Here is a 19,161-nt window from a genome sequence, read left to right as displayed (position 1 = left end):
AGACCGGTTGTGGTTAGGGAAGGGATTAGCACCCCTAAAGCACCCTACCTAAGGTAAGCTGCTTCATGAACTTGATATATTAAAGAAGTTTTAAAATTTTTATCTTTTCATCGGATTTTAGAAATACAACTTCCGTACAAGTTTGTATTTCTACATCGTGATCCAATCAAAATATTAAATTCTTCTTTATTCTCTGCAATTTTATCATAAAAAAAAAAAACAATCATAAGATAAATACAAGCACACACATGCATTTCCCTGTATTTTTCTTTTCTTTTCTTTTTCTTCTTTTTGTTTTTTTTTTATATTTACAAAATACAAATAAAAATTCAAACTAAACAAATATTACATTAAACAGTTTGAACATTACAAAACAGTCCTTCTGGACAGTGACAAACTGTGAACAGTGCACGTTGGCAACGGACTGGAACCTCTTCCTCTTTTCTGTCGCCGGATGTGACCTACAAAACAACTAAAAAAACAACCCACGTAATTGATTTTAATTTTTTCTTATTTGTTTTTTTTTTTAAATCTACTTTCATTTTTTTTCTTCCCCTTTTCTTATATATTTTTTTTTAAATAAAAACAAAAATTACATTACACAAAAACCAAAAATTACAAAAGTAGCCCCAAAACAGAAATTACGGGGAATGCCTTTCTGCACCACCGGAACAGTGGCGGCGCGTGGACTCACGCGCCGTCGCCGGGAAAGCTGGAAAATGAGTGGATCTGAAGAGAAGGAGAAGTTAAGGTTTTTTTAGGGTTTTTCCTTTATTACGAAATTGCCCCTCCTTATGGTAAAATTCGCCCCGTGTTAAAGGTTGCTATTTATAGGCAAAATGTTGCATGAATTTCAAAATTGGTCCCTCAATTTTATTTTTTTGTAAATTTTGATTTTTTTGATTTTTTTGTATTTTTTTTTGAAAACAAGCAATATCAACATCGACTCAATGAGAAAGATCAATAATTTTAAAAATAACGCGTTAAAAGTTGAACGCGTTTCAAATATCTTTGAAAATTTAAATTCTTTTGAGATGATATTGAAAATGTTAAAAATAATGCAAATATATTTAAAAATGTATTTTTTGGATTTTCATTGTTTTTCTCTATTTTTTGGATTTTTTTCTAAAAAATTATCAAAACATGGATAAAAATTAGGGAATAAACCAAAATTGGGTTATGACAATAAATATTCTTATAATAGATAGTTTTGACCTTGCTAGTAATAAAGAAATCAAGGTTGTTAATTTTATTTTAATTTTTTTTTTAATTATAATGATAAATTTTGATTTTGGAGCATTTTGATATTTCCTTCTAGAATCTTGTAATATATATTCTAATTCAAATCTAAAAATAATTTAACTTTAAATTATAGAATACAAACATAATATTAAACAATTAAATATAATTTTAAATTTTAAAATATTTTTGTATAGTGAAGATTCCCTATTAATCTTTGAATAGTCATTATTAATCTTTGAATAATCAAGAGTGAAGATTGATAAGAACTTTAATTTAAAATAATTTAATACAAATAAAATAAAAAAAATGTTAAAATATTAAAAAAATAAAAAAAATTAATATAAAAATAAAATGTTAAAACATTGTAAAATCCCCGCAAATACAGTCACCATCATCTGTGATGGCAAGGGGAAGGTCTGTCATAATATTTTTTTTTAATCAGTTATTATAGAACTTATCCTTAATTAATATTTTTTGTCTTCTTCAGTTGAATAGTGAAGTGTTCGAGGACAATCATGAAGTTCTCCTTGACGATAATTATGCACGATGATCGAGGAGAGATAGGAATGACGAGGATTAGACACAGAGGAGTACTATTTACATTACTTGTGCAATAATAGCACGGTTTATTTTTTTTTCACATAAAAAATATTAAATAAAATTAAAATTTAAAATTTTTCTTTAAAATTATATTTAAAATTTTTTAGTTTGACTGGAATGTTTAATTTAAAAGTAATATTTATAATATCAATAATAATATTAAATTTATATGACCTAAATTTAAATAAATTTAACTGTAATATCAGAATTAATAACTTTAAATATGAGACTAACTGCAAAGTAGGTCATAAATATAAAAACAATAAAAAAATAAAAAAAAAAATTCTCTAATTAGTCAAACCTAAGATAACTTAATAGAAAAAAAAATCAACCAATAACTAAAAAGAAAATAATTTTATATTAATGAACTAAATTAAATAAAAAAATATTAATTCAAAAGAAAAATAACATAAAAAACTTATAAGAAGAAAAAAACTAATGAAGAAAAAGAAAAAAATAAATTAATTGGATTAACCCATCAAACCCAAGATTCGTGTCATTAAAGTTTGATAACTAAATAGAAAAAATATTTAATATCAATAAATTAATAAAAAAAAGCATCAGCTTTTTTACTGTGAACTGCACTGTGGAGTCCATAGTGAAAAACATAAAAAAAAAGCAAAAAAAAATAAAAGTATCAGTTTTTTTACTGTAGACTATATACAATATTAAAAGATGAACCTGAAAGAAAAAAACTAATGAGAAAAAAGAAAAATATCTGAATCAATTGGGTTAACCCGTCAAATATGGAATTCGTGTCATGAAAGTGTGATAATTAAATAGAAAAAAATTTAATATTAATGAACTAGATTACAAAAATGATTAATTAAAAAATAAAAAGCAAAGACAAAATAACCTACCGGAAGAAAAAAATTAATAAAGAAAAAAAATCTAAATCAATTGAGTTAAACTATCAAACACGGAATTCATGTAATGAAAGTATGATAATTAAATAGAAAAAAAATTAATATTAAAAAGTTATAGAAAAAAATAAACTATAAACATAAGTTTTTTCAGTGTAGACTGCACTGTGCAATTCATAGTAAAATGTTTAAAAAGAAAAAGAAAAAGAAAAGGAAAAAGAAAGACATATACCACGGTTTAATTTTTTTTTTTGCATAAAAAATATATAAAAAAATTAAGATATAAGAGTGTTAGGTCTTTTTGCAAATATATACTCAAAAGTCTTGGGTTTAGTTGCAACGCTTGACCCAAAAATAATATTTATAATATTAAACTTTATTAACTTAAGTTTAAGTGAGTATGACTGCAATATCGAACTTAAGAGCATTAGATGTGGGTCTGACTATAAAATTGTATCATAAAAGTATGAGAAATAAATTGATTAATTATATAAAAAAAACCAATAGAAACAAAAACTAATGAAGAAAAAGAAAAAAAATCTGAATTAATTGGGTTAATCCTTCAAATCAGATTATTCTATCAAACCTGAGATTTGTGTTATGAAAATTTGATAACTAAATAAAAAAATTAACAAGTTTATCCAGAATTAACTGGATTAACCCGTGAAGTCTGAAATACGTGTCACTAAACTAAACAAAAAAATAAATTAAAAAAGTAAAAAAATATAATAATTAAATAAAAAATTAATATTAATAAACCAACTTAAATAAAAAATTCATTAAAATAAAAAAAAACAAAAAAAAACAGCTCACTTTTTCATTTATTTTTAGTATATATTATAATATAATAATAATAATAATAGTATAACATATTAAAAATGAGAAAAGTTAAAAGGTGTGGGGCAGCTACAGAAGTTTCCCCACACCTTTTACTTTTTAGGATATGTTATAATATAATATAATAATATAATATATTAAAAACGAGGAAAGTTGAAAAGTGTGGGAATATAACATACTAAAAATGAGGAAAGTTAAAAAACCGGGGAAATCACACTACTTTTTTCATGTCTTTTAAAATATTATTAATAAAGTATTTTTTTCACATCTATTAGAGTATTATTAATAAAGTTTTTTGTGATGATAATTATAACATGGTGATCGACGAGAGACAAAAAGTTATCTAAACTTGCTTTTTTAGTAAAAAAAGTATTTTTTAAAATTTAAATTTTTTATATTAAATTAAATTTTTAATATTTATGCATTACTTTAATATGTTTATATTAAAAATGAAAATTTAAAATTTAAAATATTATTGTAGTGTATTTTTTAATATTTTTGACATCACCTAAAAACATAAATAATAATTAATTTGAAATAAAAAATTAGTTTTTTTTTAAAAGACTTTTAAAACTAAAAAACAAACGTTATTGGAAGAGAGTCGAGAAGGCTATTCGCTCGATGTTACCTGCAGTAGTACGTGACACCCAAACTGGTAAGATTTGTTTCCCTTCATTTCTAAGGAGACGACAACCTTCGAATAAACTAGACCAGCAGTGGTTGTCCAAGCTGGAAACCAATTATTTTGTCTAGAAACAACGTCCTAGTCTATGTATCATCAGGCAACTCCCTGCAAGTTAACTATCGCTATTGGGGCTGTTCACTTAGATAAAAAATATTGTTTTGGTCATCGTCGTATTTTAAGTATCCTTTCTGATTTTTTTAAGGGAAAAATATCAAAAAAAAGTACATCGCCTTTCAGCTTCGATCACTCTTGCCAATATTCTAATTACCAAAACAAGTGTACATAAAGACCAAATTAAGAATAGTTGAAAGCAAAGTAAAAAAGGGTTATGGTAAAAGAAAGAAAGCGAAGAACATGAAGGGGGGGCAGGTGTAGACAATGAACATGCCGAGGGTTGACTGAGAGTTGGGAGAGCACGATACTTCAACAACCCCCTTGATGTCTTTGATTGTAGGGTCAACAGTTTCTTAGTACAATTCAGAAACTACAATGTTTGTCTGTCTTATACATGTGACACAGTATTAAAAAAAAAAAAAATTAAGATCACTCGAAAGTCCACTAGCGGGGGTGGTTGAGAGAGGTGATGCTGTCAAAGGAGCATCTCGAGAGAGAGAACAAGAACAGAACGTTAGGTCTCGTGCTTGAACTCTCCAGTCAAACCAATCTTGCGTCCGAGGCCACCCTCCTTCCGCTGCTAATGAATCTGGTATGGCCTCTCATCACGTGATTATCCCACCCGAATAAATTAATATCCAAAATATCAAAATTTAGCATCTAAACATTTATGTCGCATTAATTAGCGTCTACTCATTGCTCCCTCTGAAAGCCTGACGCACCGAAATAACGAGGAAAGTTTACGCATCCACAGTCAAGTAACACAATGAGTGCTTGATTTGAATAATCGAAACGGAACAGAATTGCATGTCCTTCTTGTTCACCGTTCTTCGAAACGGAGCGGAATTGCATCTCCTTCTTGTTCACCGTTCTTCGGAATTAAGTGAGAATCATTATCGAAGCAGTTTAAAATAATTAAATAATGTTTTTAATTATTTTTAGAAATATATTTCGGCTGCTTCTTATTTAAAATACTTTTTAATCGAAACTAAGTTTACAAGGTGTGTTAATGTCACTTTAAAAATTTGATTTCTTACAACCAGCTATTGTAATTTTCTTATAGTTTCATCCCCCCCACAGTCCATTTCTACTGGGAAATATCTCAATATCATAAGAAAGTTATTAAAAAATAAAAAAATTAAAAACAATAAAAATAAAATCAATAAATCTTTTTTAATCAAATAAAGATGATAAATTTTTTAGCGATCTACCAATATATTTACTCATTGAACCATGTATTTCTATATTTTGGTTACGTGACACTATATAATGGTCACCTTTTATATTCCTTTTATTTTATAAAATCTTATTTTTTTTTTCAATTATCTCTTCTCTTGTGTTTGCTTATTGAACCATAATTGTTTTCCTTAAATTCCCAGATCCTTTCATTTTTTTTTTTGTTTATATTTAGTTGTACACAATCAAATTTCACAATTTAGACCCCAAATTTCCCTCTAATTATATCAATTTAATCCACCTATTTCCAACCCACACCATAACATGTAACACAAATTAACAACCTTTCCTCATTTTCCATTTTTTTGAATTTCTCATCTTTAACAACCAATAATTAATTAGGTTTCACAGTACATTAATTTCAACATGTGAATCAACCTAATTGTAGTCAATTAAACGTTTCAACGACAATAATTTTTTTTTTGTTTTTTCAACGACAATAATTAATTAGGTTTCACATTGTAATACCTTTTTGAAATTTCTGTATGCTTGGTGGAAGACTGTATAGTTGACGAGCGACGGATGTGTTGTCCTAGCATGATTTTAAGACAAAATTTAAAAACGAACCTCATTTAAGCTATCATCAAAAGATGAAATAGCAAGAGTTCGATCTTGACACTGAAAGAAGAAGGAATATGAGTGATAGAGTATGAGAGGTATTTTCATTGCCTTTCCATGTTTGTTCCTCATTATATACCCACTAGGAAGCATATGGATGAAAGGTTGCGAGATGGGTTCATACCAAATTTAAAGCAAAAATTGATTGCTTTGTAATTCAGGACTATGAGAGAGTTGATTGAATCAACTCAAGCCTTGAAGGTGCGAATTGTGAGATAATTATGATTTAAGGGTTCCAAAACTTGGACCCCAATTATTTGGTCATCTGAGGTGAAATGAATTTGTTGTAATGGAGGATGTATTGTCAATTCTATCAAACAAAGTTTTAGATGACGATGTATGGCCCCCTGTTTTTGTAAAAGAGAAAAAATCAGGTGTACTTGAGCTTTTTTTATTCAAGGCCACATGTGCTAGTCAGTTCTTCGATGTGTGTTTGATCTTATTTTAAATAGCCCTTTATTTATCTTTATTTTAGAATAAAATTCTTTTTGAATAAAATCATTAAAATTATTTTAAAACAACTATCCAATCAAGCCATTGTTTTCAAATAGAATTGGAGCTTTTAATGGTAATATTAGTTATTGCTTTAGATATAATTTTATATACGAACCGAATATGTAGATTGTTTTAAGAATTTCTCAGGAATATTTGATAATAATAATAATAAATTATCTATTTATTATTGTTAGTTTTTATATAATTTTTTCAATTAATTATTCTCATATATTTTTTCATAGAAAATCATGGAGTCATGATTTTGTTTACTTATTGAAACTTTCTTTATAAATCATGGTATGTTTTTATTGAAATAACAATACTTCCTATATAAAAAAGATTTTATTTCAAAAAAAAGAAATACAAAATATACAAAGAGAGTTTTAATTAAAAAGATACATTTTTTTCTTGAATATAAATTATCGGAATTCTTTATTATGAATATTTATTTTATTTTAATTTAGTTTTTATGAAAAAAAACCACATTGTTAATATATATATATATATATATATATATATATGTCCATCTTCCAAATCAATGAAACTAATTGAAACAAGCCAATACATTTGAGAAGAAATCGAAACATTCCATTAACAATTATCTATATATATTCATCTTGCAAATCTAATAGATTAAGATTTTCGAACTCGGAACTTTAACGGGGAAAAAAAAAAAGATTTTAATTTCCTACACGAAGTAAAATCACACACACAAAAAAATCATCTGAAAGTCCATTAGCACGTGAGGAACTGGGAGAGTTAACGGCGTTAAACATTACGGCAAATTATTGAAGTAAACAAGAAGAGGACCGGTAGGAGTACTCAATAGGCATCATCGCCTCACCCCCCGTGTTTAACCCTCCAGTCAACCATTCTTGCATGCTAAATTCACCTTTCTGATCGCACGAGTCTGGTAAAATGTTTCATCACGTGACTAACCGTATGTCTCTATGAACACCATCCATGAACTTATAAAATTGTGCCGAGTGCCTGCTGAAACCTCGCAGCATCCTTTTAAAAGATTTTGTATTCGTTGTGTGCTTTGTAAGCAAAATTCAAGTTGCCTAAAACATCATTAGTACTATTGCTGCCATGGTGACTCCATCAGTGCTAGTTCCTCGAGTTGAGAGTTTGGCAAGCAGTGGGATTAAATCAATCCCAAAAGAATATATTCGGCCCCAAGAGGAGTTAAATAACATCGGCAATGTTTTCGAAGAAGTGCAGAAAAATGAAGGGCCTCAAGTTCCAACCATTGATTTGATGGAAATTGAATCTGAGGACAAAGCGGTCCGGGAGAAATGCCGGGAAGAAATAGTCAAGGCAGCTAAAGAGTGGGGTGTTATGCACCTTGTTAACCATGGGATTCCTGATGATTTAATCGATCGTGTCAAGAAAGCTGGCCAGGTTTTCTTTGATCTTCCAATTGAGGAAAAAGAGAAGTATGCTAATGATCAGGCTTCAGGAAATGTTCAAGGGTATGGAAGCAAGCTAGCTAACAATGCCAGTGGGCAGCTTGAGTGGGAGGACTATTTTTTCCATCTCATTTTCCCTGAGGACAAGCGTGACATCTCCATATGGCCTAGGACACCTAGTGATTATACGTAAGCTTTCTTTCTTTTTTGAGAACTTTTCCTTTTTAGTTAATCCTACGTTGCTCAGACTCCAGATCCATATCCTACGTGGGTTCATGTCCGAAACTTGTAGTCTCGTACCCATGTGTCGGACTTGGCTATTCTTTCTATATTTTATTAAGATATGTCATACAAGGCAAATTGAAGGATGGAAGAAACACAGTCTGTGATAGCCAAGTCAAATTCTTGCAGTTTATTCAATTTCATCTCGAACTTACAATATAAACCATAAAATTTACAACTTTGCAGTGAAGTCACTAGTGAATATGCAAGGCTGCTGAGAAGTTTAGCGAGCAAAATTCTGTCAGCGCTATCACTTGGCCTGGGATTGGAAGAAGGAAGGCTAGAAAAGGAGGTTGGTGGCATGGAAGAGTTACTACTCCAAATGAAGATCAACTACTACCCCAGGTGCCCTCAACCAGAACTAGCTCTAGGGGTTGAAGCTCACACGGATATAAGTGCACTCACTTTTATACTCCACAACATGGTGCCTGGCCTTCAACTCTTCTATGAAGGCAAGTGGGTAACAGCAAAATGCGTCCCCAACTCAATCATCATGCACATTGGCGACACTGTTGAGATCTTGAGCAATGGGAAATACAAGAGTATTCTTCACAGGGGACTTGTTAACAAGGAGAAGGTAAGGATTTCATGGGCAGTTTTTTGCGAGCCGCCGAAGGAGAAAATCATCCTCAAGCCACTGACAGAAGTTGTGACTGAGGCTGAGCCTCCATTGTTCCCTCCTCGCACCTTTGCACAGCATCTTGCGCATAAGCTTTTCAGGAAGACCCAAGATTCTCTCACCCCCCCAAAGTCTGATTAATGGAAGCACATCCCTGCTCTTCAAGCTATTGTGCATGCTGCCCTGGTTCCTATGAGACTATCAAGAAACAAACTACAAGAAGAAGAAAGACGGTTCATAATGACCACGCCTGTGGTGCCTTACGTTATTTCGAGTTCGTATGGTGATTTGTTTTCTATTAAAGTATGTAGCAGGTTTAAGACCGTGGATATGTGTCTGTCCTCTTTTTTCAATTGGTTGCTATATTAATTATGTACCTGCTTTAATTTGATTGAATAATGTAGACCGACTTTTCTTCTTCTTGCAAGGTCAACTGTTGCTGGAATATATAAATCTTAAATATAAGGTCTGTCTGTAGAAGCATGTAGTTAGCATTACGTTGACTGACGAGTACGGCATCTTTGAGTTTTCTAGTTACGCGAGAAATACGAACTTTGTTTCCTTGCAAAAGGGAACTACTCCTCTTCATAGGGGTGGTTGTGGATAGAGTCGGTGGGATTTTTACTATCCAATCCAATTCTTAATATTTTATAAAATATAAACATCATCTATTTAGTTTTATTTTAGGCCGGTGGAGGTTAGATATATTATGTTGGATTAAATTTTTTATGACTGCTACAAATATTTTCAGGTTAGCTATGTTAATTTTTATTTTTATTTTTTAATAATTCTAAAAAAATATTCGATTGCAATTATTAAAACAAGGTAGAAATAATATAAAAACTATCATAATTTACATATAAAATACAAAATAAAAATCCAAATGAACCCCTAATACAGTTCTTAATTCTTACACACACTATTATTTATAATATTTACATTATAAATTAAGTTGATAATCTTATTTCATCCTGTTGGTTTTTATATTTCAAAAATATTTTTTAAAAATTTTTATTTTATTTTTTATTTTAAATTAATATTTTATTTTATTTTTAAATTATTTTAATGCATTGATATTAAAAATAATTTTTTAAAAATAAAAATATTATTTTAATATTTTTTAAATAAAAAAACCATAACTATCCTACTAAACATCCCTGTAATTTCTAATCATAGAGAGGTTGTCAAAAAAATGAAAAGTTTTTTACAAAAAAAATTCATTTTTAAATTTATTTTCACTTAAAATTTGTTATAGTGTCAACAAACTAATAAATAAACTCAAAACATTTCTAAATTCAATCAAACTAAAAATAAAATCCCCTCTTAAATTTGGTTTTTTCCCTTTTTATCATTTTTTAATTCCACGTACCATTTTCTTATCATCGGATGTATATATTTTCAAAACATGATGCCGAATGTAACAGAGTTGGGTTAGATGAACAAAAGAGAAGATTAAAAAAAAAAAAAACTGTAGTGCTAAGATAGAATCCATAAAAAAAGTTATACAGGGGTAATCCATAAAAAGAAAAAATAATAATCAGAAGTTAAGATAAAACCAACGACTAACCTCATTACTGCCATTTACAAGAACGGCATTAAGATTTAAGAACATAGATACTTCCAGGGGTTTTGTATGATTCAAGATCATTACAAACACGATGAATAGTTCAGTTTTATCTTAATAGATGTCAGTATGCGAAACAATTACAAGACATAACTGCATATCCTACCTATCATTCAATCTGATAGACTGATTGCAAAGGTTTATTAGAAAAGAATGCCTTCAAGTTTGTGAAAATTAGCTGATATACTGCTTCAAATGATTCTGGGGTAGAAATAGCTCTGTGTGGAGACAACACCACGTTGTCCAGTTCAAATAGCTCTCTAGGCACATCAGGCTCATTCTCAAACACATCAAGACCTGCACCACCAATATCTCCTCTCAACAAAAACTGCACTAATTCTTTTTCATCAATAAGACCACCACGTCCAACGTTAATGATCACCCCTTTCTTTCCCAATGCTGTCATCACATCCTTGTTAATTATATGGCGAGTTTGTTCTGTCAGTGAACAACAAAGAACGAGAGCATCACTGTGTGCTGCAAGGTCGAGGACATTAGCATAGTAAGGAAATGGAACAGATGGCTTCTCCATTCGCGAATTGTAAGCAATGCTACAGCCAAACGCCTCCAGTCTTTTTGATACTTTAAATCCAATACTTCCAAGTCCAACTATCCCAACTCGTTTTCCTCTCAACTGCAATTACATTACATTTTATGTTACTTAAGAACCAATTTGCTACCAATGTGCTCTATCAACATCCAAAAGTCATGCAGCAAAGAAAATGAAGCAACGCTGAACATGTATCTGTGTATACACAAATCAACAAAGGTAGTGATACCTTCCTGCATAACAATATTATAAGCTAAACCCTGTATCTTTTTCTTTGTTTTTTTTATAAGGCAAAGAAAATTCATTAAACACCTTGGAAGCAAAAGACAAGCAAACAAGGAGAAAGAAAGTTTACAGTAGACAAGGGAGAAAAGGAGAGGAATTCGGAAGCAGACAAGGAACCTAGAAGAAAATAACTCAGACTAACAACAGGAGACAAAACAAACCACCATCACAAAGCACAACTGCGGAGACCAAACAAAGCTAACAAAGAGACCAAAATAACAAGAAGAAGGGCAGAAGGTACCAGCAGCCTAAAGCAGAGTATGCACAAAACAAAAGCATGACAATGGAGGGCAGACCAAGAGAGAAAGTCAAACAACCAAAATGGTCAAGAGAAATCCAGCAAAAATACAGGCAACAAAACAATAAAGAAGCCTCCTGCAACTTTTAGAACTCATCAATCCTCAACATTGGGACGCAGCTGAGCTTCAGAATCCTCTTTAGTCTCTTTCTCAATTCAGCCTATAAGAAAGTCAATTATAGCATCATCCCCATTGTTTGGTCCAGACCTGGAGGTCCTGGACCACAACCTGAGAAAGGCAACCAACCTTCCAAGAGAGTCCAGCTTCATCTCTGAGAGCATTTGGAACAATTTTTGGACCAAGAGTTTGAACAGGATCTATAGGGTTCAATTCAGCTTCAGAAATAACATCTCTATTTATCGGTTTCTTGATCTTCCTTCTTTTCCAACCTTATTAGTGATGAGATTAACCCTTTGAGAAATATACCTACAAATCTTCCTAGCCTTAGCTCTATTTTTCCCGTTGTTTTCACCTAAGAATGAAATCTGAGAGAATCTTATCAACTTCATGGCCAGAGCTAAGAGATTTACCATTACTATGAATGGAACACCTTGAGTTCTCCATAAGGGAGTTGGATGATGACGGTTAGCACACTCCACTCGGTCTGTCCTTAGCATGTGGGGAAGATATTGATAAAGAAGCTTCATGCAGCTCAGCATGAAGAGATGGATGAGATGCCACTTCAATAGATCCTTGAAAATCATTCCCGTGAGCTGCTATATCATTGTCAACCCCCCCAAGTTCGGGCAACCAGACTACCAAAATTGTCACAAGTGCTCTGCTTGTGAAGATAAGGATTTACTATCGAAAACTTTGTTTTTGGAAAACCAATTGACAAGCATCTTATCATAAGGCTCTTCCCTAAAGCTTACTTCATGGACCTCTCCATTAACATCATCGTTATAGCTTGCTCAACGAAATCATGATCACATGAACTGATGATAACTCTACCACATCAAGTCTCTGCTTCTTCAATGTATACTCATCAAGGCTTATAAATCTTTAAAACAAGTTGGCTAAGGTAGAGAAGAACTTCGCATTTCACACATGGAGGGGGTGTACCTTGACATCTTGGTCAAACAAAGCATTCACCACTTTTGGCACATGAATCCTAAGGCTCAACACTATAAAAACATGCGGTGAATAAATACTAATTCTCGATCACACAAAACATTTCTTCGCTTGAAGGTAAAGACAATAGCATCATATTGCCACCTAATAGGGTTAGCTTAAATGAGCTGTAACCTCTGATCATGAGCTGATGGGATGATTTAGGGGTGAGCATAACCAAAAGCCTCTACTCCTTTGCCATTTAATGCCATTGTCGTCCACATCAAACACTAAACTCGGTTCCAAAGAGATCAATCTGATTTCCTAAGACACTGTTGTTAATGCAATCTTCAAAGCTTTTGTATAGTCTTAACCCTTTATGACATGAGCACCTATTTTTTTAATTTAATAGCATAATTATTTTTATTAAATATTTATTTAATTGTTAAGATTTACAAAGATTTGTTTAGTTTTAATGTTAGTTGGATTTCATTATCCATGTAATTTTTAACATGGAATCTTTTTCCAATAAGGATTTTAGGTCTAAAACTAATATAAATAGGGATAATAGCTTATTTTTCATTAAAGATTATTGAATTACGAACTTTGTAGAAAATATCAGAGTTTTCTCTCTATTTTTCTACAGTTTTAGATGTAATCTTAGGGCTTAAGGACTCTACTTTTTATTTATATTTACATTGCGTCAATTAATATCAGAGTAGGTTGCTCTCTTTAACAGATATAGACAGTAGCAACAACCTACCCCACAATGCAGGAGTGAAAGCCATCTGGAGCATTGTGGAAGCTAGATCATTTGGAGCAAACAATAACAACAATGTCAAATAGCTTAGAACATCTAGTTTGACCAATGGGAGGCACAAATAAAAATTGTGCGGAGAAGATGAATGTGCTTTGAGACTTGCCTCGGCGCAAGCCTAACCCCATACTTATTTCTGAAGATGCACCTAGACAATATTATCTATATGGAGGGAGGGTGTTGGTGAAGATGAATTTTATGAGGGGTCATAAATATTTAGCAAGTCAAGACATACCACCACAACCCGAGAGATAACAAGCAAACAAATTTTGGATAAAAGTAAAACTAACTCCCTTTAATTGAGATATGGATATAAAAGAGTTTCTTGATTGGATCACACAATTTGACAAGGTAATGGAATACGTGGGTATCAAAGAAAAGAAGATGGTGAAACTAGTAGCCTATAACCTAAAGGGCGTAGCTTCTTCCTAGTGAAAACATCAGACAAGTACACAATAAAAAAAAGGTGACAACCTATTACATTATGGATGTATATGAGAAAAAGATGAATGAAAGGTTCTTCAATCATGATTACAAGAAATATTAGTTTCAAAGATATCAAGATTGTTCGTAAGAGAATAAATATGTCAATGAATATACTATTAAATTTCAAAGGCTAACAAAACATAATCGACTTCAAGAGATGATGAATTGGTATATGGTGAGATTTCTTAGGGTGCTAAAGCCAACAATCCAAGATAATATTAGAGTACATATGTTGTTTGCACTTGCTGAGGCAGGAAATATAGCTTTAAAGGCTAAGATGTTAATGAAGAAGATGGCTGGTAGCAATAGCAAATTTGATACTTCTAGAAGGCTATACAATGAGGTTAGCAAATTCAGTACCCTTGACAAGGGAAAGGCAGTAACCTTTTATGAGACATGATGCTGCAAAACCTAGCAAAGCCTCGAGAATGCAAGCTGATATGAACAAACCAAGCAAACCCTATTCCAAGCTAATGATGGGCAAGTTTTTTAAATATAGAGAGGTAGGATACAATCCTAGTGATTGTAGGAGACAAAAATCGATCACCATGATTGTATGGCAATATGAGCAAGAACCCTTAAAAAACAAGGGCAAGCTATGCTAACCTGATAGAGATGACAGAATACTTATATAAATATGATGGCTATGATGAGAGGCAAACCTACATGGTTAGGAAGATGCTACTGGCACCAAATGTTGCTAGAGATTCACGGCAAAATAGGTTATTTTGTACTCGATGTACCATAAATAATAACTTGTTTGATTTGATCCTTAATAGTGTTAGGTGTGAAAATATTATTGATAAGCATATTGTTGATAAGTTGAAATTTTCATTAGAATCATATCCTGAACCATATAAAATTGGGTGGATTAAGACAATAGAAGAGATAAGGATAACTCAATGCTGTAAGTACTTTTCCATTAAAAAGTATATGGATGAGATTTATTGTGATATGGTAGAAATGAATGCATGTAGTTTTAATATTCAGTAAGCATTGGCGATATAATGTAGATGTTATACACTTGGGTAGAAATAACTTATATAAAATTAAAAAGGATAGTGTGAATTATACGCTTATACCACTAAAAAGGGAACCCAAACCCAACTTTCAAGTTAAATCATAAGCAACTTGAAGCATCAATTATTCAAGTTGATGATAAAAAAAGAGTAGGGAAAAATTCCTATTCCCGAATCATAAACACCTAGTGTTTTGCTGTGGTATGTAATATTTTTGGTGGTGAATCAGTTGCTCCAATTATAAGTCATAATTAATGTTATTCTTAAAGGAATAACCTAAAGTCATTAAAAATGTTAAAAAGTTAGAGGAACATGAAGTAGAGGTGAAATTCACAAGACAATTTGAAGTCAGTTAATATGTTGAGTTTAAACCAACTAATGATGGGTAGAACAAGTTATTGGAATTGATTAGGAGGTTAAAGTTGATATCAAAGACGACTTCAATATGGATCTATCATCCAAACCAAACCAAACCATATCAAATCAATCTCCTAAAATTACCAATACAGTAAGTGGTCAAGACATTGTTGTTAGGGATGATCAGACATGTCATCTAAAGTTTTCATTATCTCAAAAGATGGTTTCATATGACCTTGATTTTTTGGGTAATGAAAAGTTTTGCCTAGGTTCATAAACTCCATATGAAATTGGATATAAGATATTTTGAGCAAGCTATCTCATGCATAAACTGGTAACAAGGTTAATTTAAAGTATCTATTCCTTCGAAGTAATTGAGGTCTATGTCTGACACTAACTCGAGAGCAAGTTTTTTACATGTGAAGAGGACTGACGCACAACATTATTTTTTAATTTTATGGGATAATTAATTTTATTATAATATTTATTTAATTGTTAAGATTTAAAAGGATTTGTTTAGTTTAGGTATCCTTATAGTAGTTGGGTTTTATTAGCCTTGTAACTTTTAAGAAGGAATCTTTTCCAATAAGAATTTTAGGCTTAGAACTAATATAGATAGAGATGTCTAACTTATTTTTCTGAAAATATCATAGAAAAACCTTAGGACCTGATAATGCAAATTACCAAACTCTAGTGCTGAATCGTCTGGAGATAGCAGTATGAATATGAGTTGTCTCCATGCTGGACTCTTTGATAAATCTTGCAACATTGAGGCTCTGTCTTTCCTTTGTCGACCTTGAAAGAATCAATCATATATTTTGAAAGCACTTGAGGAAGTTATGCTCATATTCTTTCTCATGAATACCACAAAACCATATCTACGGCCACTTCTGTTGAGCTTCTTAGGCATAAAGGCATGAACCAGACAGCTAAAGGGAGAAAAAACATATCAGAATTGATGAAGTTGGACCACATTAGGGAAGTTTTCGACATACAAGGATAAGATTGGGCTTGGGAGCACACAAGGAAGAGGTGGTTAGATTAGGGGGAGAGGTTAGGGGTGGCTGAAGAAGATGGAGCGGTGGAGGTGCGGAAGTGATGTACAGGATGGAAGAGCAAAAGGCTAGTGCAAAATAGGGTCATTGGGGCAAATAATTGAAAAGTTTGTGTGCAATACTACGTATGCCAGTCTTGCTGTGCCGAGGATTGAAATCAAAATCCCCTTAGCATTTCAACTACATAGGCGTAAGCAAAGCATGAGAGGAGCTTTTTGAAAATAAAATAAAATCATACTGTATCTATAGTTGTGAGCATTGCTTTTCTTTTCAGGCCAATATCAGAGTCAATCTATCTATCATCTCAGTAGCAAAAGATTCAGTTATATTTCCAATTAATAGCAGCAGAAAAAAATCAAGATTTGACACACCATCATTCATGATTTCTCAGAATAAGAATATTTCAAACTATCATCACTATAATCCACCTGTTGGTTTAATTAAATTTAGCATTCTGGTCAGGCTACGTTTTACAATCAGCTTCAAGCTAAAAGAATATGTATAATTTCAATAAAAAAAATGAATTAAAGCAAACTAGATAGAGAAATAAGAAAGAAAGAACCTTGGAAGCTAGTGGATAATCTCCCTTAACAGGCCACAAGCCGGCACGAAGGAATCGGTCTGCAGCTGATATTCTACGCCAAACATTAATCAACAAAGCCACCGCATAGTCTGCAGCATCCTCCGCGAATGCAGTACTAGCATTCGTCATAATAATTCCACGACGGCGACATTCCTGTATATCAATGTGGTCAACGCCAGCACTAGACGCCACTATGAGCTCCAATGAAGGAAGGAGATTGAGAGTTTCTGCGGTGACGGGAGTATAGCCCACACAGATGAGAGCTCTAACAGATTGTGCATGATTGGACAAGAAGGAGTAAGCAGGTTCAGGTGAATCAGCTGGATCAAGTAGGTGGAAGTGAGGCCGTAGGATGTCATTCAGTGGCAAGTTGAATGATGGGAGACGAAGCACGAGGACTAGATGGAGATCCTCATTTGACTGCAACCCTTCTTGATTTGCCTCTACAGCCATGGGCAAATCTTGGGGATTGGCGTTATTTCTCTCCATGTCGCTTTGTTTCTTGGAAAGACCACTAGTTTCGTGCTTTGGTGTCCCTCTACTCTCTCTCTCTCTCTCTCTCTCTCGTGATAAGCATTTGTGTCTGTTATTGAAAAGAGAGATATTGTCAAAGGAATCTATGATATAATAATTTATATAAAAATATTATATAAGAGATCCATGATTGGTCAAGCTGACACATGGGGAAAGCTTGCACAAAAAAACAAAAAATAAAAAAAATTATAAATCCATGAGAGGATGGTTCATATATAAAATACACATAGGTGTTTTAAACATATAATGAATTTTTTATAAAAATAAATATTTTTTTAATTATTTTTTTCTTTTCAGATCAGGAATTTTATTTTATTTTTTCATTTAATATTATAGCAACATGCTTTTCTAGTTTTTTATTTAAAGGGAATAATTTTTCTATTTTTCTATCTAGTATTAATTGGATTTTCTAGTTTTTTTTTAAAATATAAAAAGTTGTAATAACATTTTAGCAAGTAAGACTAAAATGAATAAAAATTAAGTGTTTTAAGGGCCTCCTTATAGCATGGCATTTTTTTGTCTTTAAGGTTTTGACCTGTAATAATCTATGTTATTTTTTTGTTCCTGTTTGAGTTGGTTGATATCAAAATTTAATGATTTTGAGTGGTTAATTTCTATGTATTATTAAATAATTATGGTTGAAAAAAATCACAAAATATAATATGTTTATGTAGGAGGGAATGGAGTGGTTCTTAAGAAAAAGACATCAAAGAACTATAAATTGTTTTGTTTGTGTCAATTATTGTTATTGAAAATCTTGGTGGTGGAATTCACGATCAAATTGCCTATACAAAGATATTTTGTTAGGGATATATTATAGAGTGATCTGCACAAAGATGTTATATTAAGAATATATAATGAAAAAACTTGCACAAAAGTGTTATAAATACAATATAGAGTGATCCACATACAAAAATATTTGTGAAAGAAAATGTTTCTAATTGAGGTATAAACTCAAGAACAAGTTCCTTCTAACTTAGAGAGACTAGTGTAGAAGCTTTATGAAAAAATAAATAAATATATTTATTTATTTATTTATTTATTTATTTATTTATTTTTATTTCTTCCTCTTAGTTTAGGAATTTTATCTTGAAAAAGTTTCATCGAGCCTCTTATAGTTCAATCATTTTTTTACTTTATCTTTTTTGATTGAGAAATTACATTTTATATCTTCAGTCAATGAAATTCTCAAGTTAAACAAGATAACTAAATTATCCTTACATATATATAAAAAGAAGGGGAAGAGATTCAAAAAGATATTCAATATAAAGATAAAAGCGATAATGATCATTGTCTTAAAATTCGACTTGGAGATCAACCCTGGCCCAATCGCGGGTTAACAATTAGCCTAGGTCAAGTAAGAAAAAAGATAGTTATTATTATATATAGTTTTAAAACCATACTCAATGGTTTATCTAGAGCAAGACCCTAGTTATGAGTCGAGTTTACTGTTAACTTGTGTTAAAGTAAGAATAAAAATAGTTATTATTATAATTTTA

General features: G+C 31.5%; 2 protein-coding genes across 2 annotated transcripts; one reads left to right on the top strand and one right to left on the bottom strand.

Moving 5' to 3' along the window:
* Positions 1 to 7,676: 7,676 nt before the first annotated feature.
* Positions 7,677 to 9,430, top strand: LOC105128970 (leucoanthocyanidin dioxygenase-like). Its single transcript, XM_011030830.1, has 2 exons — positions 7,677 to 8,291; positions 8,571 to 9,430. The coding sequence occupies exons 1-2, from the start codon at positions 7,783 to 7,785 to the stop codon at positions 9,142 to 9,144; spliced, it is 1,083 nt and encodes a 360-aa protein (XP_011029132.1). The 5' UTR covers positions 7,677 to 7,782; the 3' UTR covers positions 9,145 to 9,430.
* Positions 9,431 to 10,526: 1,096 nt separating this feature from the next.
* Positions 10,527 to 17,730, bottom strand: LOC105128969 (glyoxylate/hydroxypyruvate reductase HPR3-like). Its single transcript, XM_011030829.1, has 2 exons — positions 17,108 to 17,730; positions 10,527 to 11,261 (listed from the first exon to the last, which is right to left on the bottom strand). The coding sequence occupies exons 1-2, from the start codon at positions 17,615 to 17,617 to the stop codon at positions 10,737 to 10,739; spliced, it is 1,035 nt and encodes a 344-aa protein (XP_011029131.1). The 5' UTR covers positions 17,618 to 17,730; the 3' UTR covers positions 10,527 to 10,736.
* Between the last annotated feature and the right edge of the window lie 1,431 nt (positions 17,731 to 19,161).

This window comes from Populus euphratica, unplaced genomic scaffold (genome assembly GCF_000495115.2).
Source record: "Populus euphratica unplaced genomic scaffold, PopEup_1.0 scaffold48.1, whole genome shotgun sequence".
NCBI lineage: Eukaryota > Viridiplantae > Streptophyta > Magnoliopsida > Malpighiales > Salicaceae > Populus > Populus euphratica.
Note: the sequence above shows the minus strand (reverse complement) of the source record. Positions and strands in the feature narration are given on the sequence as shown.